Source organism: Lissotriton helveticus, chromosome 4_1 (genome assembly GCF_964261635.1).
Source record: "Lissotriton helveticus chromosome 4_1, aLisHel1.1, whole genome shotgun sequence".
Classification (NCBI taxonomy): Eukaryota; Metazoa; Chordata; class Amphibia; order Caudata; family Salamandridae; genus Lissotriton; species Lissotriton helveticus.
Genome location: NC_136063.1, coordinates 783194328 through 783221231, shown reverse-complemented (window position 1 = coordinate 783221231; position 26904 = coordinate 783194328). Strand labels below are relative to the sequence as shown.

General features: G+C 45.3%; 1 protein-coding gene across 1 annotated transcript in view; it reads left to right on the top strand.

Moving 5' to 3' along the window:
- The window catches only part of TTC39C (tetratricopeptide repeat domain 39C), a 497992-nt gene that overhangs the window by 431701 nt on the left and 39387 nt on the right, over nt 1-26904 (top strand). The window contains exon 12 of the mRNA XM_078687417.1: nt 18491-18595. Coding sequence (XP_078543543.1) covers nt 18491-18595 — 105 coding nt within the window. The remainder of the gene's footprint in view (nt 1-18490; nt 18596-26904) is intronic.

Below are 26904 nucleotides of genomic sequence, written 5' to 3'. Positions count from 1 at the left end.
GTTAGCGGCTAGGTGAGCTGCTTTGCGTAATTCCTTTTCTAACCTGACCTCATTTCTCTTTTTCCGTTGTTCTGTTTCTTTGCGCCACATGCCGAAGCTATCGAGCATAGTGGGTGTTGTCTTATTGTTATAAAGGGCTGTTCCCAGCGCGTTTATTTTATCGTTATCAAAGGATCCTATCAGTGGCCACTGATTTTCCCGATCCTTTCTCGTGTATTTATGCCACAGCTTACTATAAGCCACGGCGACTAGTCCATATTTAGTAAACATGTCCTTATTAGGGGTGCCCTCCAGTGGAGCCGGATGGTTCATCTCTAATAAGCGGTCCGGGCTGAACCAACTACCAACAAACGGGGCGAAGACAGGCATGACGGGTTACAAAGGGGACAAAAGTCTGCACTACCTATCCTTCACTATCCGCAAAGACTAAACAGAGTATTGCGACCCTGTGCTTATTTGTGAATAGAGAATAACCCAAAGAGAACCAATTCCGAACGATCAATGTTCGGATAAACAATCAATCAAATGAGGGATAAAAATAGGCACGACGGATTACAATGGGGGCAAAAGCCTGCGTTACCTATCCTTCACTATCTGCAAAGACTAAACAGAGTATTGCGACTCTGTGCTTGTTTGCAAATAGAGAATGATCCAAAGAGAACCAATTCCAAAACAGTAAATGCTTGGATAACAATCAATCAAATGGAGAGGGAAGCAGGCACGACGGATTACAATGGGGGCAAAGGCCTGCGTTACCTACCCTTCACTATCTGCAAAGAGAGAATACTCCTATTCTTCCCTGTTTGCAGACAGAGAATCTCTCAGAAACAATCAAATGAGTAATACTAGTATTTTCAAACAATCAAACAATCAATTCGCAATTCGTCGTGTTACACGACCTTACCCGGACCGCATGGACGGTTTCTCGTCTTCCGCTTCCAGCGCCCGATCGTCCTCTATTCTCCGTAATTGCTGTGGCACTCCTGATGGTTCCCAGTCAGGACCGTAGATCACTCGAGAGAGAGGTCTGCTCAGAACCGGTGAAGTTCGGATGATCGGCTGCCAGACGAGGGTCTATCGGGCAGGAGCTCTTCCCGATCGTTGCAGTTGTTCACACTGTCGTCGGGACCTCTCCCACTGGATCCACGTGTCGCTGATGGGCCCCACGTTTGGGACGCCAATTGTTAAAAGGTAGGGCCGATGTCGACCAAGAACCCTTCAGTATTTGCCCGGCGTTAGCCGCCTCTCATACCATTCGAGATTTACCAAACAAAGAGGCAGGCGCTGGAGACAGAAGGCAGGAAACAGGAGTTTATTCTGACGGAGCAGAACACGTCAAATCAGACAACAGGGTATCTTCTCGAGGTGCTCTAACCGCATCTCTGAGGCCTGGCCTCTTATACACAAGTTTATGGCTTTATTACATTTATGACATCAGTGGTATTGCTTTGAAGTACGAAAAAGGCATCTTTGGAATCCCCGGTTCAGGCCCGTTCTCACACATATCTACAGTAAGGGTCCCCACCCAAATCTCAGCATGATGGCTATCGCGCAGCTGGACATTCCGCTGGGAACAGGAATGCGGGCGATCGGTCGGATCTAAGGGTGTGAAGGCATTGATTAATCCCCGCTCCTTTGATGTGAGGCGAGGTCCTACTGTAGGGGGCAATAAACCGTATATGTTGGGCTAGGTGATGGCCTGGGATCAGGCCGGACAATCGGGCAGGGAGGAAGAGGTTATCAAAAGGGCCTGTTCTATGATGAAAGAGTGAGGGGTTTAGCAAGGGAAGTGGCCCGGGGACAGGGTCGCGCTGGAAGTGCGTTTATGGCCCAAGCAGGAGAGACCGGGGGCTGTCGGGGCGCGGGGGGGATGCTTGCGAGGCCGGGGAGAGACGCGTAGGCTATTGGCAGTGGGCAGAGAGACCATGGCAATCAAAATGGCTGCTGCTTACGTGCACGTATGGATCTGAAAAGGACAAGATGGCGCCGATAATGTTTACGCCACAATCCAGATTTTAACAGCAGTGCAGAAACAAACCATTTCACGCTGGGACGTTATCTGCATTAAAATCTACTATGTCCTGGCTAACAAACACCCTCCTGAGGGCTTACGAGCCCATTCCTCCAGGGGAAAGGTTGCGACCACAGTGTTTGCCCATGGAGTGCCAGTCCTAGACAGCTGCTAGGCTGTAACATTAGCTTCACTGCACACGTTTGCGGAACACCTCTGCCTGGACAGTCAGGTCCGTAGGGACAGGCATTTCGCCTGTTCAGGACTTTTTAGTCTAGTAAATCTGTCCGCAGCTCACCGCCAGGAATTATGGCATGGGCATTTATTTAAAGGTAAGAAAGCGGCAGCTAGAAGTCAGATGAACAAGTTACTTATCTTCGATAACGCATTATCTGGTAGAGAAAATATCTAGCTACAGATTCCTTACAGACCCAACTATGCCTCCCTGCTCTGTGGACTCATTTATAGGGCTAGGGTTGTTCCCCTTTAGAGGGCCCTAGTTTGGATAATAGTCAGTTCACTTCACGACTCAGTGCTTCTGGCATGGAAAAAGTGAAAAGGAACCGACGCCGCGCGCCTGGGTGGCGCCTTTATAGGTGACGGCGATGTCACAACCGATGCCAACAACTTCACATGGAGCTGGACCGAGCCACCCGACTGCACACAGGGTTACTGCTCATGAAATATTTATTTGTGGTTTTTTTATAGTATAAACCTGGCCTGAAGACAACTTAGCACTTTACAATAGTACTAGTGCAAACAATCACTGAGATCGATTACGTTTTAAATAAAACCAAGGAAAAGATAAAAACATACATGCCCATCCCCAAGCGTCTTTCAAGAATGTGAGGAAGAGCACTGACTTACCTAAAGTGTCTTTTTTTAAATTATTATTTATTTTTTATTAATTCTTTTTATTGAACAAAAGCGAGTCAACAGTTATTAAACACTGATAGAAGGGATAATTGCGAATTCCAATATATAGACATAGAGAGTTTCGATACATCGACATTAGATGGTGGCCATGATAGACATTCCAGTTATTCCATATAGCAGACCATTTTTGGTGCACCCCCGTGCAATGTATACCCTTTTTAGGGCTCGCGAAGCGAAAAGCCCTTTGGTAGGGTTTCAAAAATGGACCTTGAAATTTCACACAGCTGGTGCGTGTTCATTTCAAGGTCCATTTTCATTGGGCTTTGCGTGCATGCTGTTTTTTAACAGAACACGCAATAGGCCATAGGCGGTCGCGTAGCTCCGCCTATGGCCTATTTGTGTCTGTTACGCTCACCAAAGCCCATATGTCTTCAATTATCGCGGCCACACACTAAATCAATGGGAGAGGTGTCTATTGCTAGCTAGAAGGCATGTTTAAGTGCTCCGACCTCAGCAACACGAGATGCTGAAATGAGCGCTCCCAGTTAAACGGATGTGGGCAGCAGGTCACAGTTATCAGCAGAGACTGCTTAATGCACCGTTATATTCATTTGAAGCTGTTGGTGTTGCTGGCGACTTTATAATATACCACAAACCTCAGGATTTGTATTTTTTTTTACAGATTTATACAGCGCGAACTCGACCCTACGGTATTGGAGCGCTTTACATGATCATCATTTGCATTAATTTTTTTGTTGCTTTGAAGGGCCTTTGAGATAGATATTCAGTTATTATGACGCTCATGAATATGCACACCCGCGCATTTATATGTTTACATAAATATTCGTTCGTCGCGCACCAAACTGTTCTGCAGGATTAGCAGCTCTTGGAGACGCAGTTTGGACGTAGCACGCGCAGCCCCAACGCGCCCCTGCAGTTCTAACTTCTTAGCAGTGGATCCCGCCCTGATTTACGACAGTCACCCGGTAAACGCCGATAGGCAGATAGAAATATAACTTTTTATTTTAGTACCTGCCGTCTTCGACGAGACGTATCTAACAGAGCTGTAAAGTAAAAGGGGGAACTTAGTTTTCCATTTGTTGTGACCGCCATTTCTCATTCTCACTAGGTTATAATGAAGGGGTTCTGCCCACATCACCCTCCCATACCGGAGCAGGGGTCATCAAAAAGATGAGAAAGTAGAAAAAAACGATATAAAGGGATACATTTCACATTTAATGTTAGGAATCAAGAAAAATTTAAATTATCTTGGTCTATACAACTTAATGTAACCACATCTAATTAAACAAAATGTATATGGACATATAAACGTATCACAAGAACAAATGGCACACAGAATTAATCCATGAAAACACAAATCACAAGATATACATATATACAATAATTATATACAACATATACAATATATAAACAACGGCGTACCCTAAGAGAGGTAATAGAACCCTTTCTCAAAATATATATACACTCCCACTTATGAGTGATATAGATCTGAAAGGAAGTCCTAAATGTCGCCTGAGAAAAGAATTCTCTCACAAAACTACCTAAATAAGGCGCAAGGAGTTGTAACAAGTACAAATAATGATAGGGGGACTCCTTCAACACAGAAGTGTCGACGCAGGCGCGGTCACGTTTCGCCAGTAGACTCTTTATGGCTTGATCAGGACAGGGGTACTAAAACAATATTATAAAAACACTAATTATATCACAAACGATGTACATGTGCAAAAACCATCTCACCCTTCTGTGTTAATGCAGCATCCGCCGTGCTCAAAGAGCTTTAAATCCATATACAAAACTCCTAAAGAGGCACCAACAAAAGTGCAGACTCCAAAGGCTCAGACTAAACCAAAGTGTGTAAAGAACATATACCAGCAGTGAAAGGAAAAACAGACAATGATAAACTAATAAAGCTAGGTGAAAATAAAATAAATTAAAAAGATCCACCGAAAAACGTGAAACAACTAAACTGTGTGATCACACATACCAACAAGCATAAATCAAAACATACTCTCAATCTTACCGTCCGGCAAGAAAGGACGTACCTTGCAGAAAACCTATCAATAAACACGCCACTCCCACCAAGGGAGGGCAACAAGGGAAGAAATCCTCTCAAAATAATGCCCGGGGCCCTGCAAGAAAAATAACCACATCTGTATTCACAAGGGCGGGGGGCCAAACCAGAACAGGGATCAACTACCCACATTTTACATATCACGTTTTCATTCATATAAACATACCTCTCGGGCACTCACTGGCGTGCAGGGTCCACTTGTCCAAATAAATGGGGAGATAACACGTGTGGAATGCGTTAAATGGCACAGGGAAGCAGGGCGGCGAAATTACGCTCCTACAGCACCTGGTGAAATACAACCAAAACACTACTAAGTCGCTGGACAAAATTACAATAGTGTTCTAATAATATCTCATCAAGTCCATGCTAACCAAGGGATAAAAGTCCGGGGTGTACATACCTTACAATGGAGTCGCACTGGCTCAAAAAGCGGCATCAACAATCCACAGGCAAACAACTCACAGTTCGTCTAGCTTTCTCATTCTCAGGCATAAATAATGATAAATATGTATTTATTAAGGAATTTTGTGTACCCTCAAAATCAATGAAAATTAAACATGCAAATAATTTAGAAATACAATGTCAGCATGGACATTGGCCCCGAAAGTATTCAAAGTTGGTATGTTTATGCACAGTTGTACAGCATTTCATTGTAGTTTTATTTACTTTCTAAGTGCTCTTACATGTTGGTAACTATGATAGCCCAGACACTGAGGATAAAAGGAATTTGCTAGGATCAGCATCGATGATCAGGTTTGGATTGGGGATGCAGAGACTGGAACAGTTCTTTTTGACTATTAGTTAAGAATTTACATTAGAGCCTGATGTAAAGTTGGGTGGCAAAGGAAAATCCTGCAATTTTTGGAGGAAGAGCTAAATACTGAAGATAATGCACCTGTGTTTTCTTCAAGGTCACTATTACTGTGGGTGAAGAAATTCAGGTTTTGTATTATAGCATTTGTACACCACTTACTATCTATGTGTGGAGATCTAAATTGCTTGCCGACATGCATAGCAAGTGGCATCATGAAGGGTGTATAATTCAAAGGGTGTTTTTGTTTTGAAACTATCTGGTAAGTGTTTTCATGTGTGATGACCTCCAGGGTGGAGTAATCGTACTACAGGATGCATCTCCGGGAAGTGTGATGGATGCGTGTGTGTGAGAGATAGACTAGCAAATTATAACTGTAGTAAATCCTCAAACATATAGCCAAAAGGGGAGCAGGATGCTGTGTGCATGTTCACCAACAAGGGGGAAATCAAAGAAGGCCCTCTAATCCTTATGGTAACATGCAACAGGGCTGACAGCAGTAGGTGCATGTGCTACAGCCATGAGTATACAATAGTGGAAGCAGTGTCATGAATGCGTCTCGCATACACACACTGACAGCAGCAGGGTGGATGTGACATGCTCAGCCTTACACTCGAGGACAGATGCGTTCGGGGTGCATTGGTCTCATCCGTCCCTGTATACCGCAGCAAGGTTGAACGGCTGACTGAGCGCGTGTGCCACGCACAGTCGTGCAACAGCAGAGTCTGTGAACCACGGGCAAAGGTACAAACAGAGGGAGCAGGGTGCTTGTCTAGTCCTATACAACATACCAATAGCAGCAAGGTGTGCGTGTCATGCCCACTCCCACACATCACTTACACCAACATAGAGCATGCACCAGGTCATATATTTGGCCATTCCTTTAAGGAGCACTTTCAGCAGCAGGAAGGATGCGTTCGCCCTGTCTCCAGCCCCGCAAACATCTGAACCGGCAGAGCCAGCAAGCATGTGAATGTCAGCCCCTACAGACCTCAACAACAGAAGCAGGACGCGTACGGCATTTCGAGCCCCACACAGACACAGCAACGCTTCCAAACCAGCTGCCTGTCACCAGGACTCACCGTGGAGGTGGAGAACTTCCTTATGGCCCGATTGGCGGTCCACAGCATCCTGGAGGATCTGTTTGGGGACCGTGCGGGCAGATCTTGATCCTGTCAGTGACAGGCAGAGGCACGGCAGGGCCACCCCTCTTGGCTCCTTATCATGGTAATCCTGCCTACTCGGATAATATCCTCTGACCCTATCACTTGTATTCCCAACTGTTCTGGGTGCGCTGTTTGCAGACTGGCCATCCTCGGACTTTTTTTCACTGAGTGATTGGTGACTGGTATGTGAGTTTTCATACCCCGAGAGTTTGCCCTCTCATCTCCATCTTATGCCCTCAAATACTGTGAATTCCCTTCTTGCCTTGCTGTGAAACTTCAGTGCCTAGCTAAGTCATTGGCTGTTGTGCATGATGGGGAAACGCAAAGCCACTGACAGTCTCCCGATAAAGAATCCCAAGTCCACCTCGTGCCTTCCTCTTGATGAATCACAAGTGAATCCAACCATCAAGGGCCTAGACTCACTAAAAGAGGATGTGAAAACCGTCCTTGCAGGTGGTAACACCAGCAGCACGCAACCAATTACAGCTTTGAAGAAAGTAACTTCTATTTTCTCAAAAGAGACGGAAGACCAAGTCATTGTCACCCTCAAAATCCCAGCCCAATATTGATATTAACCTGATTATGGGTTATCTGAGGGGGTTAATGAAATGCTGTTCTGTGTAATACTGTTAATGAATCCCACAAATTTGTCCCACTGTCCCCTTTGCGAACTTGCGTGAACAGATACTCCCACCTTGCCTCCCCTACATCTAATTTGAGCGTAAGGAAGGGCTCTCCGAAGGCTAATGAGGTTATGGCCCCTGTTAGCCAAGATATCGGCTACCATTGCTACTAACCTGGCTGTGGTGTAGAGCACCACCAGTGTCGTTCAGCAGGTCCATTCTTTCCAGACTGAGGTACTTGATCTGAGATCTAAATTAGCAACGCTAACTACTGAAATTGGCGAACTTAGGTCCCTTGTCAAGTTGCCAAATCGCTGACCCCCCCAACTCTGTATTGCTGCGCCCTACATAACAGTTGTTAATCAACAGCAAAAATAGCTTGTAAAATCAGAGTCATCCAACATCCTGACTCTGGTTCCACTTCTCGTCCCTTCCCTGACCCTCCTATTACTAGACCCATGCAACCGATCTCCTCATCTAGCAAGCTGTGACTGGCAGCCCCCTCGTTCATCCCTAGGGGTGCTTTACCTACTAATGTTTCTGTTCCAAAAACTGGGTTTGATGGGGGCAAGCCTAATTTGGGGGACACGGCACCAAAGAGAAACTAATGTCATTTATACATGGTAAAGGTCCCTAAGTTGTCCAAGAAAGCTTTTGAAGATGAGGAAACTGTTATGAACATATGCATATTCCATATACAGACGGTCCGCAATTGCTATTCTGGCATTCATTCTGACGTTTTACATGCTAAGTGTCTCCATGACCCCTCTGACCCTTCAAGGCCCCCCTCCTGATTTCATCAGGCTAGTCCTGAAGTCCAAACCCTAGGTGGAGTGCCTGGTAGGCATTGAGTTGGATAGGGACTCTCAGCCCCATACATTGATTAAGTTCAAACTTAGCCCTCCCTCTACAGGTATCTAACAGGTTTATCAGAAAAAGACACCTGGTCAGTCTAAGGCTTTGGGTGCATCTCTGATAGATTGACTGGGTGATTCAGTCCCCTCAGTAGCGACGAGAGGGCCTCTCCACCTGATTGCGAGCCGCCTTACCCAAATACTGACCATCTGCAGTAGGCCACAATGGATGAGGTTCACTCTGCATCCTGTACTTGTGTTAACTTTTTGTCATAGAACACTGCAGGGGTGAAGCCCAAGCTTGGTGAACCGGCTGCAGAACTTTCATTGATCAATTTTATTTATGTCTCCTTCAGGAAACTTGTCTTGACCCGGTGCACCGATCATGCAATGTGTCTTGTAAGTTGCCGGCCGTCAAGCTGGAAGGGTTCGCCCTCAGGTTGGCCTCCTCATTTGGATTAAAGTGTCCCTCAATGTAAAAATACGCCTTCCTGCCCTTCATCTCTCATGACATTTTAGTCTTAGACGGAGGACTCACAGGCTTACTATTTGTACCGGGTGGACAGAGGGAGGGGTGAGACTTAGGTTCTGTGCTATTTTATTTCACACAGGGACCTATATGACTCCCACGATTTTGTCATTGTTGCTGGTGACTTTAACACCACATATGAGCCATTTGATACTGATAGTACCGCCCCTGTTGATGAGGAAGATGGAAAATGAGGTGTAGCTACACTGAATACTTCCCTGGTGAAATGTTGGGCAGGTGATGCTTATCAGCTCCTGGCCCTTATACTGCTGTATAATGTAAGGGACAGGAGCTGATAAGCATGCAACAGCCGCTTAATATGGGACCCACACGCCACTCACACTTTTAACTGACCTGGACTCATAAGCCGAATTTATTATTGTCTCTTTATGCCTTTGGTGTAATTTAGCTGATATGAAGGTACTTATTGGGAAGACAGTGACCACAACGCTGTTCGTTGCTCTCTAAAAGACCTTTTCAACTACTTGGCCAATGTCACCGTATCACTAAGCACTAGTTTGATCACCATGAATGACAGACGTAAGGTCAAGTGGAGGAGTGTAGCAACGAACTTGCATATTAGAGCCACTATGAATCGGGCCTTCAGGTAGGCTTTAACTGGGTTGGATAGTTGTATGATTTCCAAGGATAGAGACCAGGCACGGAATGCCATGATTGCTTGGACTAATGAAAAGCAGTTTAAAACTCTTATGGAATGTCTGACGCGGCGCCATAAGTCCACCCGGGCACATGTGAGACCTGGTGGCACTTGGTTCAATAAGATCTGTAGCGACATGAAGAACAAGCTTTGCCAAACATGCCTTCCTTCTATAAGCAAGAAGGAAAGAGTACAAATTGGCATAACCTAATGCACAGAAGGGGGGTGCACGAAAGTCTGGGAAAACATCTTTGAGGCAACCACTCCAAAAGACACCAGGAAATTCTGGAGGCTAGTGACTAATGAAGGGCAGCTCCTTGCGGACTCCATTACTCCCAGAGGTATGGCACTCCCATTTCTCAGGCCTTTAGGAACAGCTGTTGCTGCAATCTGTCAATGTAGAGGCTCAGGGAGTGATGACAAATATTTTCCCTTCTGGGCCACTCAAGATTGAGATGAGTGGAACTGTGAGTGCTATAAAAGCCATAGCAGCAGATGAGGCCACTGGACTGGGTGACTTTTTTTTTAGCTTATATTGAGGGCTGGGCTTTGTATTTTAATAAATTGTCAACTACTTTTTTTGGGGGGGGAGGGGGGAGAGTATTCCTTGCAGTTAGAAGGCAACTGAAATGGTCCCTATCTATAAAAAGGGCCCACTGGACTCCCCTTTAAATTACAAGCCGATAAGCCTTATTGATGTAGCCCAAACTGTTTTTGCTAGGCAAGTTCTAGGGAAATTGGAATCTTGGATTAAGGACCATCTCTCTCCCTCTCTTACTTGCCAGCGGGTGTTAGAAGAATAAATACAATTTATCTTTATGTTCCTATCCATCTACTGGAACACAGTAGTCCTCCAGAAGGGACACTTGTACCTTGTCATTGTGGACTTAAAGTCCGCTATCAACCTAGCTCCCCATGCTAAGCTGTGGAAGGTCCTCAAGGAAAATAGGATCCCGCTGTCCTTCTGGATATCCTGGTGCGTCTGCACCAGGATACATTGCCCAAATCTTTTAGGGTGTGGGAAGGGAATTGACAGATAGGATAGGTGTCCATAAAGGGGTTTAACAGGGATGCCTACTCGCATTAACCCTATTCTAGTTAAATAATGTTGTTTCCTATCCGGAGGAGGGTTGTAATGATGCCCCCATATTGGTTGGCCGCAAGATCCCCCTCTTACTTTTTGCAGATGACACTTCACTGATGTCAAAGACCCCTACTGGCCTGCAACATCTAGTGGATAGGCTTGTGGCTACTTGCACCAGTTGAGGGCTGGTGATTAGCCATTCTAAAACTAAGATATGATAGAGACATCTAGCTACAGATTACTTAACTTAGAATTCTCCCCAGGTGCCAGACTGGATCTGGAACTTTTTCACAGCAGTACCTCTGCACTTCAGTCTTCTGGTCTTCACCTTGCCCTGGAGAGCCTATGGGCCCCAAGGAGGTGAGGAGTGCCTTGACTGTATCCACGCCGGCTGGATCACCCTTGGCTTCAGTTAGACCCTCTGATTTGATTATTGAATCCGGTCCAGCGTTGGTACACAGTCCTTCAAGGTTCACACCTTCCGCACCTGTGCCTGAGCAGCCGACATCCGCTGCACTGATCAATGCCACACCACTGTCTTCTCCCAACGCTGCTTCAGCGCCACTTGGAGTGGGACACGGCATCGCTAATGCCATCTAACTTTAAAACCCTACCTCCGCTCTCTGCGGTGCCCCCTCTGGTTTTTCCTTCGGAGGAAAGTGGTATGGGCGATGGTGGCACACAGTTGGGGGCTTTGCAATATACACTGTATATCCCACTCACTTTGCTTTCCATAAGTAACACCTGTCATGTCCAAATCCAGGATGATTTTCGGAGCTGTCCACGACCATCATATTATCATAGGTTCCCAAACACAATAGCCCATCACTCTCTTTGACTTAGTCAATGGACCCATTAGTGTGTAGAATTAACCAGAGAATTAACCAGAGTGTCAACATTAAGTATAAGAATAGTTGAGAGTTACTACAAGGATGTCCTGTTGGCTGACACTGTCCTTTATCTACTTATCGAATCTTAACATTCACTACCTTGTTTACTAGTAAAAGATAATTGAAGATTTTGCAGACTTGCAGGTTTTTAAGCCAGTTAACAGAAATCCAGAATCAGGAACATCACCGAACCTAAGGAGGAGGCTGAGCTGCTCGGAAAAAAAGTATGACTCCAGCCAGGACAATAAACAACTGAAATACTTTGCCATCTGCCTGATATATCTGAATGAGACTGTTGGTTATAGATTCCTAACCTTAGAATTACCCCCAGGCGTCAGACTGAATCCGGAGAATTTTTTCTTAGCAGTACCCTTGCGCTTCGGTAAGTGGCATTGGTCGACTCTGCAGTCGCCATCGGGTGTTCTATTCATCGGGATAACGTTGCAGTATCTATTAGGAAGCCATCTCTGCGTGCTGATGTCAGTTCTTTTTCTGCCCCAGTCTAGCGCAGATCCGGAGAGAGCAACCCTTTAGTCATTTTTTTGCCTTATCCCCGTTGGTTGGCTGACGCGACATGGGACCCAGAGCGTCGCCGCTCAAAAGCTGCGTCTTCGGTGCCTTCTTCTGAGACGACTCCGTGCCTCCCTCCGTTTCTGGTAGTCGTAGAGTCCCCTGCCCAGCTTCGTGCATTTTACGAAGCCCTCCACTCCATCTTTGGGCAGTCCAACTCCACCAGCGCGCTTTCGGGGTCCTGAGCCTTCAATGCCGCCGGCTCCTGCACCAGTGCCAGAGGAGCCCCGAGGATCCAGGCCTGGATCTGGATCGACCCCCGTCGACCTAACTCGACCTTCCCCAGCACCGATCCCAGCAACGACGCCCCCACCGCTGGTCGTGTCCCGACCGGTGCAAACCCCAACCTCACCATGCGAGGCCCTGGGCCTGGAGCTCCCTTCGGTGTCAGTCAGGACTAATCTCCTGACGGAGGTGCTTCAACTGGCGGCAACCTCGTCTGAACCCCTTTTGCCGTTCAACGAAGCCCTCACCAACGTCCTTCTGAGCACCTGGTCCAAACCCAGCACAGGGGAATGGACGTTCGTCCGCCGCCACCTCCTGGCTCCCGGTGACCCAGTTTTCCTCACCCAACACCCTTCCCCAGAGAGCTTTGTAGTCCAAGCCTCTTCCTCTAAGGGCACATTCCCTTCTGCTCCCCCAGACCGGGAATTCAAGGAGCTGGATCCTCTTGAGAAGCGCATGTTCTCTTTCTCCAGCTTGGCATCGTGGTCCATGAATACTGCATGCCTCTTGAGCCGATACTCCCTTACAATCTGGGATACGGTTAATTCTGATTTCACTTCAGTGCTTCATAGCTGCATGTTTGACAAGATGGCTATAGAAAGGCAGTTCGCTTTAATATCATGCAAACAGAAGTTTAGCTTGCATGAAGAGGAAAGGTTTCAATATGTACAGCTAAGACAATGGGTTTCTTAAAAACAAATGATGGATAAAGTGGCTCAATAATTCACTGATATGAAATCAGTTTTTCAACATGCACCTTGCAAAAATTTATTTCCATGCTATAAGACACTTTATTGCTTCTTGAACTATCCCAACTTAACGGAGAGTTGAGCTACTAAGCTTGATCGGGGCGTCACAGAAACGTCTGAACACAGTTACTTAAGAGGGATAGAAAAGTCACCCATTTGTTGTTAATGTAAAGAGTGATCAGTAACATTGTTTTTGTTGGGACTTAAACCTAATGAAAATGTGGGTGGGAACCTCAATTAAGTGGAAGAGTTGTGATCGGTGAGCAACACAGTTACATAATGCCTGGCCTTGTGACAAAATACATTTATTTTGGAAAGAAACTCTACTGAAGGTGAAAAGGTACAAATATTCAATATTCAATCAGCAGACCCACTGGTCGAAAATTCTAAGGGGTGTGCACATTAGTGATATTTACATCTTCCCACTATTATAAACAAGGTTTATAAATTCTGCAGGTTTTTGACACTGTCCTTTGTCTATAAATATAACCAATAATACAATGTTCACCTCTCATGCCTCCCTCGCCCTCCCCAAATAAAAATCTTCCAAAATCATTAGCATAACTACATTCGTGGACTGAACTTGTATGGCAAGTTGAAAGATGATATATGTTTATGATAGTCGACTCCTTGTCTAGCACTTGTCTGCTCCCCTCAACAGTGCTTCACGCGTTTTATAACTTATTCTTGTTTTGTATAACATGCTGTATATGTACGGTAAAATTGTAATTTGCACCTGAAACTTTAAATAAACAATGCTTAATCTGGACAATACAGATCCTTTGTTTTCATGACCAGTCATCAAAACAAAATTTTCTAGGAAAACAAACAAGAAGCCTGTTGCAAATCAACCCCTAAAAACATGGGTTGGCACACCAACTGCTACGTGGGCGTCAGTTTACCCGTTCACCAAGCACTGCTGCCTGGATAGCCAGGTCCACCGTGAACAACTCAAGACGGCACGCAGAAACTACAACAATCTCATCAAGGACAAAAAATCTTCATTCTTCTGCTCCCCTCTAGAAAACGCAAAAAACCGCCCTAAAGAGCTCTTCAACATCATCAGAAGTCAAACATCCAAACCTATCAATTCCGTCTCAGTGTCCTCTAAAAAACAATGCGACAACTTCGCCAACTTTTTCAACGAAAAAATCATCAAGATAGACCTCTCTCTCAGCACCCACCCTTCTTTTCCTAGCGAGACCAATACCCCAGTACTGTCTGACAGCACCCTATTGATCCCACCCACCCAATGGTCCGTCTTCACGCCGATTCAGGAAACAGAGATCGTCACCCTGATCTCCAACGCCAAACCGTCATCCCATTTCCTGGATCAGCTTCCGATAAACCTGACCAAAGTCCTGAAACACACCCTAGCCCCAATTTGGTGCAAAATCATCAACAGCTCGCTGAGCTCAGGAATTATCCCAGACTGCCTCAAGGTCGGCCAAGTCACGCCGCTACTAAAAAAAAAACAGGGCTGGACACAGAAGACATGAACAACTTCAGACCCGAGTCAAACCTCCCACTGTTATCCAAAACACTAGAAAAATGTGTTCTCCCACAGCTAACCCAACACTTAGAGAACATCAAGCTCCTTGACCCTCACCAATCGGGTTTCAGAAAAGGATGCAGCACTGAAACTGCCATCCTAAACGTCATAGAAGATTTACACAAATCACTTGACTCTGACCAATGCTGCCTTCTCATTCTTCTTGACCTTTCGGACGCATTTGATACTGTCGATCACACGCTGCTCTTAAAAGTCCTTCAAGAAAGAGCAGGCTTGGAATTGACGGTTCTGAACTGGTTCTCCTCCTTTCTACACAATCGCTCCCAAAAAGTAAAAATCAAAAACTTTGAATCCGACCCCCTACCCGTCAGCAGAGGAGTCCCTCAAGGGTCAGTTCTCTCCCCACAACTCTTCAATATCTACATGGAACCCCTTACCACAATACTCAGGAATTCCAACATCCCCTTCCACCTCTACGCTGATGACACACAACTCTATCTGGAAACCACCTATATGGATGACATTCTCAAACTCAACGACACGCTCAAAGTCGTTCAACAATGGCTCTCAAAAAACCACTTAAAGCTTAATCAAGAAAAAACTGAAGTTCTACTCATATCCAACAGAGACGAAAACCCCCAAATTGAAGAATGGCTCAAAGCATTCGACGCCCTCAATGGCACCCTCAAGCCAAAAGACTCAGTCAAATCCCTAGGTATCACCTTAGACCCCAAACTAAACATGAAAAAACACATCGCAAACTCCGCCAAAAGCGCTTTCCTCAATCTGAAACTTCTTTACAAAATAAAACCATTCCTGCCTCCCAAGGACCTTCAACAGGCCACTCAAGCACTGGTACTTTCCAGAATTGACTATGGAATTGCAGCCCTGACCAGCTCAGCCAAATCGCACCTAGGACCCTTGAAAACCACCCTCAATGCCGCGGCCAGAATGGTCACAGGAACCAAGAAATTCAAACACATTTCCCCCGCGCTCAAAGACCTAAAATGGCTCCCTATTGAACAGCGAGCCAACTTTCGAACAGCATGCCTTACACACAAAGCCCTCCACACAGGCAAACCAGAATACCTGGCTGCGAAACTCAAAAGGGCCGGCCAGTTCAGGACCCTCAGAAGCTCCAACACACTTCTTCTCATTACGTTGAAACCAAGGAAACGCAAAACTTTAAGTAAATGCTTTGCAGGCAATGCACCAAGGATATGGAACGCCATCCCTCCTCACATCAGAATGACCGCCCACTTCCCAAAATTCAAGACTTTACTCAAAGCCCTCTTCCTAGAAGCTACCTGAACTGTAAGGGATGCTCACATTACCACCAACCCGTGTAATCACTACGATCGGTATGCTTTTTTTTGTTATTTGAAATCCCCTTGAGTTGTCCAGATATCAATCTTCCATCGCCGATAAGGCACCCTCTTGTACCTGGTGTGAAGCGCTCTGATACCTCCAGGTCCAGCTAGCGCTATACAAAACTTTTTAATAAATAAATAAATCCAGTGGAAAGGGCACTTAGCCCTGTCTGTCCTGCAGGATTTCCTGGTCTGAATCATTCCACAGAAACACTATAGGGGAAGGTACTGTGTTGGTATCTATTTGCAAGGTGAGGATCTGCTGCTAGAAGTATCCATCAGAAGAAAATGTTACTTCCCTTTGTTAACACTCTTTCGGGTGAATACTCTCCTACTTGTCTCCCCAAGAAGCCCTTTCCAGGATCCTGACATATGTTCAGGTGGTTCCTAGAGGCGTTCCAGGTATAAGACTATTAACTAATGTGATTAACATAGTCCATGAATTTGGAATAACCCTCCTCTGCTCTTGTGAGCAGTCCCATGGATTATAATCTCTGGTTCCCTTCCCATGGCTCTTTACTGATGAGGTGCATTATTCTGCTGTCGTTGGCCTCATTCAGCTTGGGTCCACTTGGGCCACATAACCAAGAGGCTAAGGACATTGTATTGAATGTGATTGCAGGCATGTATGCCTGAGTGGGTTCGAAAACCTTTTGTTGTCCATCCTTGAATGCAATCTTGGATCTCCCTTATTCCCTTTTGATGGCATAGTACTTTTCAGGTCGAGCCTAGAGTTAGCACGCATGCGCTGTCCTGTGAGACTTGCAGTGGAGTAGGGAATAGAAGCCCCGCCCACTCTCTCCGCCTATATATGCCATTGGCTTGTGTCATTGTCCTTCCTAAATACTGGCTTCTGATTCGTAAATAGGTTTGTTAGTCCCTCCTTAGTACTGCCTTGTCTTAATTTGTAACCTCCCATGGTGACTGGCTCTTTTACTTCGGTTGTTACACGGTACCTGTTATTTAGTCTGCAAGCACTATTTTCTTTATCGAGTTTCTCTTACTGCAGGCACGACGTGCTTTGCTTACATTCAGTCCGTGGTGCCTTCTGTACAACCCCACCCTCCATTCCGTTGTCCGTGCCTTCTTTACCCCCCCAACCTCCCTCTCGTTGTCCGTGCCTTCTTTACCCCCACCGCCCCTCCGTTGTCCATACCTTCTTTACCCCCGTTCTCCCTCCCTCCCGTTGTCTGTGGTGCCTTCTTTACCCCCGCCTCCCTCCCTCCCTTGTCAATGGTGCCTACCTTACCCCCGCTCTCTCTCCGGTTGTCCGTGGTGCCCACCTATTGGCTATGCCAAGGATTTTTTTTATTTACATGCTAAATAAGGGTAGCCGTGCATCTCGTTGCGGCGGCTCACCCAACTCGTTTTCTAATTTATTTTTTATTGACATGCTAAATAATGGCTGCCACGTGTCTCGCCGCATGCGGCTCGCCCTACTCAACTTTTTTATATACATGCTAAATAATGGTGGCCACGCGCAACGAGACGTGCGGCTCACCCAACTCGAAACAAGCATTTGTTATGCAATAGGGCCACATTTAGGCAAGTTTGAGCTATTGGCATTGGAAATGACAATACCTTTTATTTATGATTTGGTTTTTAAAACAAAAATAAAAGGCATTGTCATTTACAATGCCAATAGCTTAAACTTGCGTAAATTTGAGACCTATTGCATTGCAAATGCTTGCGAGGGCAGAAGTACTGATAAGACAAGCTTTTGGTTGTTGCACTGTTGCCAGAAGCCTTGTTTGCCTGGTTCTTCCAACAAATGGTAAACTGGATTATTTCCTGGAAAGGCTATACAGGATACCTCTGCTGCAGGCATTCCCTTGCTCAGATGCAACATTTTCTGTTTGATATTGTAATCTGAAGGCAAGAGATTAATTGCAACGGCAGACAGTTGCTGTCCTTGACTATGGTCCAAGACTTTTTGTCTCATGGTTTAGATTCCTTTTCAAAAAGGTTTTATTCCCGTTCACATCGTCCAAAGGCCACAGTTTCTTCTGGTCTTGAATGCTGTTCCTTTTCACTTTTCAGTCTCCTGAAATGCTTTACAGTATTCTCATAAGTGTGGAGGAAGGGAGACTGGGCTGTGGTAACTGTTGGGTAAGTAGTCTCTAGCGTATGCTTCAGAAGAGTTACCTACGTACCTATCCCCGTCCCTTTTGTGTGAAGGACCAAGTAACTTCTCTTGACTGAGTTCATATTCTGTGGCTATGAAAGGTGTCTGTCATTGTGGTGCATCCTATATCTGCTGAGAAAACATTATCTTCATACTGCTTGTCTACCAGTCTTGGGCATCCCAAGAGTCTTGAAGAATGGACTGTGCACGTATTCTATAGCTCTCAGTACAGTGAGTAAGTTCTACTGTTTTAACACAGAATGCCAGCAATGTATCAGAATAGTAAAGAATAATTATTTGTCCAATATCCAGATTATTAAACAAAGATTTACTTTGCCTTACAGTTCTTTCAGCTTGCTGTGAAAGATGAGCTGGACCGTCAGAAGAACCTGTACGTTCAGCCGTATGCATGTTACGAACTTGGTTGCCTTCTACTAAAAAAACCAGAGGTAAGAAGAGTTCACATGCGCTTTGCATCTCTGTGCTAATGGAGACCTTGGTTAAACCATGTGATTCTGTGGATTATGTGTGTACAAGTTCCTAAACTATTTCGTTATTGTGACAAAATGTAAGCTGCTGTACTTTATGTGACTCCTTGGATCAAAGACCACTTTGGAATGAAAATTTCTATTTTCTCTTAAATGAGTCCCAGCTTGATCAATGAACGACCTCGAGAAAAGGAATTAGCTGAGAGTTGAGAGACTGGCTGAGAACTTTATTTTTAATTCTCCCTCCTTAAAGCGAATTCAAGATTGGGTAAAAAAAAGTGTACACCGGTGTTAAATGAAGAAAAAGGGTATTTTCCTCTAATATCGGTGCTCTTGTGTGTCTTCCATTTCATGGCTTCAAATGCTGTTCAATGCTCCAAATCTGTTGTGACTGTAAAGAACTGCCAGCAGGTTGAGGCAGAGGCAGGTATTAACACGTTCCAGCCAAGTGTGTGGTATGCCATCTACCATTCCTACCACGGAAGGCCTTGATCAGTGCAAGCCTGATTTGTAGACTGGACTACAGCGGAACTTTTTTAATGGGTTTACGAAATAGTAATTTATAGAACCAACAATTGGTCCAGAATCCATGATTCAGGGCCTGAAGAAATATGATCACATCACCGCCTTCCTGATCAAAATCCATTAGCTCACCTTGCTGCCTGCACGATCTTCAAAACCAGCTGCATCATTTACAAATTCATCACTACCAGGACCCCACTTAATTTGTAGTATCTCCAGTCACTTTCTGCACACCTGAAGCAAGGACACCATCAGATGGGAGACTAACATGTGTAAAAAGAAAAAGAATAAATAAGGCTGCTGGCCCGTCCCATCTGTGTACCCAGGATCTGTAACAACACCTCTTTATCCATCAGGAGTGCCCCAATGTTGTTCCAGTTTAGGAAAGAGTTGAAGATGCACCTCCTTAAAAACCCCTACAACAGGGCACATTACCCCCTTCCTCTCCTTGGACCGAGTTACCTCTCATATCGCTGACTGACTGTATGCTTGCCTTTGACCCTATACAGTGCTCAGCTGACTTTTGGTTAGTGTCATGCAATACAAATACCATATATATATATATATATATATATATATATATATATATATATATATATATATATATATATATATATATATATATATATATCCTGAAAAGTGTGTAGGTGGGTACCGCTACAAATGTAATGACTGTTTAAGTTAACTATTATATCAATAGCTTCAGAATATTAGTGGAGAGCGGTAGCCAGTTTACATGTATCAGCTGTTGTGTATGTGCATTGTAGCAAGTTTTCATTTTTCAGTTTAGATGTGTTGCTATACTACTAGTGCCATCATCACTCAGTGGGCCAAGCTTCACTAGCATAGGTGCCCACTCTTGCCTAATCAAAACTGGAATTGGAAGCTTAGGGACTTATTTGAACTGGCAGTTAAGTTATGGCAAAAAAAACATTACATGGACCCCCTCTAGCCAGTCTCCAGATATCAAGACTGCATGTTTCTATATACCAATGAGACAGAAACTTGCTCACACATCATAAGCTTCACAATATGGCCTTCACAGTCACCTTTTGATAAGCAATGCTAGTAGGAACATTGGAACCTTGAAGCCGTGACTTGGTTCCTTTGTATTTTTGTTTTTTATATGACATGGCCTACAGTAGAGTGTGCAGAGGTTTTTTTTTGTGTGTGAGTGTGTAGTATTATGTGTGCGAGTGTGTTTGTGTTCTGTTCTCCACCAACATTACCCTGTTTCCCCATGAAAAAATTGGACACTATGGGAAACCAGTTTGATATCGTATTGAACTAACAATAGAAGCCTGTGTGGCTTAAGCTCCCTGGCGGGAGGACTGCATAATGTGTGTTGACACCATTTGACTCCTTCTCTGAACATATGTGCCTATATTACAGTAAGCAGGAAGTTTGTTCCCTGTAACTCCAGTTCTCCAGTGTGGGCATCTTTAATATATTTAAATTTTTGAATCATTTAAAAATCGCAGTCAACAGAGCCAAATGTCTCTACAACAGTTTGTTTAGTCGCATATCTATCTCATTAGAAACAACGTGAACATCAGCCAATGAGGCGGAAGAGCTATATCTCTTATTCCAAATACAAACCACCATAGGTCAGATTACATAGCACAAAGTGTTAAGAGAAAATATTAATAAATGAGCCGCTGAGCAGGGAGTGTTCAAGTGAATGTATGAAAGATACCAACGCTTGAGAACTGGAGTTACAGATAAGTGACTCATTTCTTCTACAGAATTGGATCTTTCATATATTCACATGCTTGAATCAGAATAGTAAGCAGCACATAACAATCATAATAAATATAAGAAAGCAGGAAGTAAGCTCTTCTTCACTGAACAGGTTAACACGTACTGTCTGTCCCACTGCCGAACCAGCTTTGGAATCATCATGGCAATAGTGCTTTGCGAACGTGGGCCTGCTCCTCCAGATAGCTGCATGGCGAATGGCTTGCAAAGGCGCACCATCACAGAGTGCTGCAGTATTAGCCAGACTCCTATTAGGGCAACCCTCCCTCTACCCTGCAGTGGATACATTGCCTTGTCGTGGCAGGAGGTAATGTAGACTGATAGCCAATGTGCTCTTTCCTGTCTGGATAGAGGTTGGCATACGCTTCGGTGGCCAAAGGAAAGAAACAATTTCTCAGAAGATCAAATATCTTTTGTCTTGTCAACTTATAACTTGAGGAGTGCACATCAACTTTTCTACTGATGTTGTGGTATTTGGGGAAATGACCGCAGAATGATAGGCTCTTTCAGGTGACAATCAGTAGGGACCTTATGTATAAACTTTGGATTGGTTCAAGATGACTTTATCCTTAGGGAAGCAGAGAAAATGTTCTTTCTCTGTAAATGCATGCTTTTCCTCTATTCTCTGTACCGATGTGAGCACCAAGAGAAATACTGCCTACCCTCAGATTAACTTTAAATGCGCTCTGCAGATAATCTCGCATGGCGGCAGCATGAGCTGGCTCAGGACAGTATTAAGCTCCCTGAGTACTGGAGGGTGTCATACAGGGGAACATGTTCTGAAACGTCTGTTCATGAATTGCTTTATTATTCTCTGTGAGAAAAAAAAGTGGTTGAATTAGGCTACCTTATTTAAAATTGTGAGATTGATGCCAGATGGTCTTGTACTGGCAAGCACTTGGCTAAGCTCAGCAGATATGGAAGCAGTTGCTGAGCTGTTATTGTCACTGTGTGAAATTCTTTGTTTTTGCACCAGACATAGATATGCTTCCATTTGGTGTTATTTGTTCTTCTGATAGGCGGTGCTCAGCTTGCGCCAGAATGTTTCTACATTCTGCTGTGAGATTTAGATAACCAAACTCTAGGTCGACAGGTGCCATGCTGTCAGGCTCAATGACTGGAGGCCATGGTGCAGAAATTCCCTGCTGAGTTTGGAGAGATCGGGATACATCTTTAATGGTATTGACAAATGTATTGATAGATTCAGGAGCTCTGTGAACCAGTACTGGCGTGGCCATGCTGGGGCTATGAAAGTCCAGGTACAATGTTCCACCTTTGCTTCCTTTAGGACTCGGGGGATCAGGGAACACTGTGGAAAATTGTACGCAAAGACGTTGGGCCATTTGATCAAAAAGCCATTGCCCCAGGACCCTAGTTGGGAAACAGTGCTGGCATAACACTTGATATGTCTTGTTGCTCTGGGAGGCAAACAAGTCCAGTGTGGGGGCAACACTATTTGTGGAAGAGAAAGCACACTTGATCCTGGTGGAGCTCCCATTCGTAACAATCTGATAGTTCTGAACTGAGTGCGTTCACCTGACCATTTTGATATCCAGGCAGGCACTCCAAAGTGGTGTCCATGTAGTGGGAAATGTCCCTGTCCCTTAATGCCTGCACCTCATATCACAGAGGCTGTGACTTTGTTTCCTCGGTTTGACATTGTAAAACATTGATAAAGTGTTGTCTGTTCTGATAAGGACAGCTTGGTCTGCAACCGTGAAAGGAAAGGCTGCAGATCAAGTCTTATAGCCCAAGCTCCTGGACTTTGACATGAACCTGCTGTTTTGCATCTTACTATAGGCTTCAGATTGCTCGTTCTTGAATGTGAGCCCCAAAGTCCTCTTTGAAGGCATCTGATGTGAGCACCAATCTGTGAAATGAAAGGTGGAAAGGATGCTCTGCACTGAGATTTGTGGAGAACTCTCACCATACTAGTGCTTGTTTCAGGTGTCTTGTCTTATCGTCCACGTACTGTGAACTTGATTCCATTAGTTGTCAAGTTCTTGCTGAATGGGTCTCACCTGGACCCTCCATTAGGGTATAAGACCAAAGCATGATCACATCAAGCCCAACAGAGGTTTGTACTGTCGACTGTTCAGTGGCGAAAATCCTTGCCATGAACCAAAGCTTTATTAGTCTTTCTGGCAAAGAGAAAGGTTTTCCCAGATGTGTATTCAGTATCGCTCCAAAGCGCTTAAGCTTTGTTCCAGTTTTTGTGGAAGACTTGTTGGTATTTAATGTTAGTCCTAGTGTCATAGAAACCTATGCCTCTTCCCTTGAAGGAGCCTTGACTAAACAGTAGTCTAAGTACAGGTACACTTGGTGCCCCTGTCACCTGAGGAAGGCAGCAACTGGCGCTAGGCACTTGGTAAACATCTGAGGTGGAGGGTTAAGGCTCAAAGGTGGTGCCTTGAATTGGTTGTGCTACCCTGCCACTGCAAAGCAGAGGTATGTTCTGTGATTCCAGTGTACTGGCATGTGAAATATCAGAGAATCATTTTCCTGTATCATCAAGAGGACTTCATTCAAAATAATTGCTTCTTCAAGAACTTGTTCAGACCCCTATGGTCCATGATAGGTTTATATTGGCCTATCTTCTTCCTGATCAGAAAGAACCTGGAATAAAACCCAGCTCTCTCTGGGCTTTTGAGTCCATCTTTATCGCTCCTTTGAGAAGGAAGAGGAGAATTTCCTGTTGCAGTTCCCTCAAATGAAAGTGATGTGCTTTTCTGGGAATGCAGTCCGGTGGTTTCTGGAGGAACTCCAAGGTATGAGTTAAGTGTACAATCTGTTGCACCCAAATGCTCAAAGTTATGGACTCCCTTGCGCGGGGCAAACAGGGAAATTCTCTACCTTATCCTCGACATGAAGATATTAGGGTGGTAGCTTCGAAATGTCAAGCTAGTTTCTGGTTGTCTTGGAAGTGTGTTTGTGAGGAGCTCATTTTTTCGTTAAGAAGTTCAGCTATACCTTGGTCTGTGATTACTACTGGTTATATAAACCTGTCATCTCCTTGCCATGGATGGTAATACGGACAGTCTTGACCTCTGCATTTTTTTAATTCTGCTCTGTATGTCTGAACTTCATGAGGCACGAAAAATTGAAAAACCAAGGCGATAATATTGGAGGGCCCTCACGCATTATGCCATATCCCCATAAGTTCTAATATTTTGCAAAGTTTCATCAACATGTTTCCCAAATAAAAGGTATTCCATTAAACAGCATACCCAGTATCTTAACCTGGGCTTCTGGATGGAAGGAAGTAGATCGCAACCATCCCTGCCTTCTCAATACAGCTGCTCCTGCAAGCTGCCGAAAGTATGCTTTTGAAACATCAATTGTAGCATCAATGATGGCTGCTGACGTTGCACTTCTTTTGACTGTATCTTTAGTGATCTCTCTGCTATAATCAGGTATGTGGTCAGTCATGGATGAGATGTCATGTCACAGTTGGCGATAATAACAGCCTGAAATCGTCAAGGTTATTGTGGAATTGATTGATATTGCCACCATGGAACCTACTCTATGTCCTAAATTATCAATGAGTCTGAAATTCCTATCAGGAGGTGTTGATGAAGGAGTGACGTGGTTCTTAGCTCTGCAATATATCACTGACTTATAAACAAAGTCTACTTTGAAATGTGCCATAAAGTAGTTCAGAGCTGTGTCTGGTGCCCTTTATTTTTTCTCTGCACAAGGTCCCACAGCTGGCATTTTAGCTGGGGTATTCATCAGTTTTAGGCCTATTAACCAGGCAAAATACAGTATAGGTAATGACCAAATAGTTTTCTGTGGTTACTTCTTGGAATCATATAGGAAGCATTGTTGTTCTACTGAGGTCTCATCAGGAGATTAAATCGTTTAGCTGCTCATGGAAACGGGTTATGTCATCAGGGGGAGAATCTGGCTGGACGGGTGATTTGTCACCTTCCTTTGGTATGATATAATCATCCTTCTCTTCACTACTCCCTTCATCTGGCAGTTTACCCATTTTCTTCAAATCACAAAAGATAGAATCTGAAGAATCTTTGTCTTCCGAATTTGTAGGAGTGGGCGCGCTAGTTTCGGTGTGATTGGCCTTCTAGCTTGATCCATCGTAGCACAAGGAGGTGAAGATGGTGTAGGAGTTGCTGGTAGTGGAGGTGGAGGCAGGTGGACATCATTGGTCCAGGCAGCTGTTCAAGAATCAGTCTTTAAAAGTTGTCGATGACCTGTTGCAAAATTGTCAAAAATGCAACAGGTAGGAGGAGCTTCGCGGGCATCCATGATGGTCGCGTGAGCACAGAGCTCCCGAGACCCGCGCCGCCCTTCGCAAATATCCTGTTCATATCCTGATTCTGAAGAAGGGCTTTTGAAGGCGATCTTCGGCTGACCTTAATATTTCTTTCAAAATTGAAATCGGACGTCGGGGGCCACTTTTACATCGCCTCGTACTTTTACGGCCTGCCCCGGGACGGTGCCGGGGGCTCTGCTGATCTTCAGGCCGAGGAGTAGTTGAACAACAACGGCCAGAGGGGTCTTTCCCCGGGCGGCCTCGCTTCAATTTTCAGTTTCACTTTCCTACTCTGGGCTCTGATTGACTGGCATTCTCTTTGTTCTACTCCGGATCCGGCTTGATTTCGCTCTACTGCTGAGTGCCTGGCCTCCTGCTCTATTGGCATTATCTTTACTTTGGCCCCATTTCGTGTACTTTCTGGCCTCATTGAGATCGGCCATTTTCACCAGGTCTCGAGGGCCCCTCCGGGGCACTGTTCCCAATATGGCCACCAAACCTGACACTGAGAAGCACAAGACGAAAACGCCTCTCCGTGGGGGGCAAACTCAAACTAATGTGATGGATCGCTACACCCATCCTAAGGGATCCCCCAGTGGTACTGGCCGTACTCCTGAAGACCCCACGGAGGTATCACTTCAAGACGTCATGAGCGCCATCACCAGTATGCAGGCCTCCATGGGACAACAGTACAAGGCCCTCGCCTCCAAGATCGATACGGTGGCTGTCGATTTCACGCTGATTAGAGCGGACCTGGCGAAGACCAATGAAAGGGTCAAGGCGTTGGATTTGAAGACCTCCAGCCTGACTACTGATTTCACGGAAGTACAGACTGAGATCGGCAACTTGCGTTCTTCACAGGACTTGGTGGCCCGTCGGCTCGAGGAGTTTGAAAATGGGGCCCGGCGCAATAATGTACGCATTGTAGGTGTTCCGGAAAATCCCGAGGGTGCTGCCACCGACCTTTTGGTGGAAGACCTGGTCCTGAATCACCTCGCCCCCGCCGGCCTCAGTAAATTCTTCGATGTTGAACAGGCCTATCGATTCCCTGGCGGGAAGCTGAAGCCGGGTGCCCCCCCGAGACCCATTATTGCCAAACTCTTCCACTTTCGGGATAGGGACGCTATCCTTCGGGCTTCTCGGGAGAGCGGCCCTGTGGAATTTGAAAACACCACGGTGAACTTCTATCCCGACTTTACTCCATTGGTTCAGCAGCAGAGAATGGGGTTTCGGGGAGTGAAGCAAAGGCTGCGCGATTTGGACCTTAAGTACGCCATGTTGTTTCCAGCCAGACTACGGATCGAATATGAGGAACAAACGTTTTTCTTTGATCGTCCGGACAGTGTCAGTGATTGGCTGGATTCCTTGCCGAAGAGAGATGATCGAACTGAGCACCCCGGTGGCGCCGACGGTGGCTCGCCGGAGCAGGAGTGACATTATGGTTCCCGACGTCTGAAATCTCCACCTGTTTGTCAGCTGAGTTTGGATAATTGTTCTATTTTGGATCGTCCCGAGGGTGGGCGGGGTGCAAGGGGACTCTTCCTCCTCCTGGGTTCTTTGTGTAGATTAGTTTAATGATAGGGCGACAGGCACACTGCAAGTTGGGGTGGCTTTTGAGTCATACGCAGGGGTGCAGGGTGGGGGGCGTTGTAACGGGTTCAAGTTGGAGGTTGGTGGGGGGGTGTTCGTGTGTTTTTTTGTTCACAAGGCATCGTAT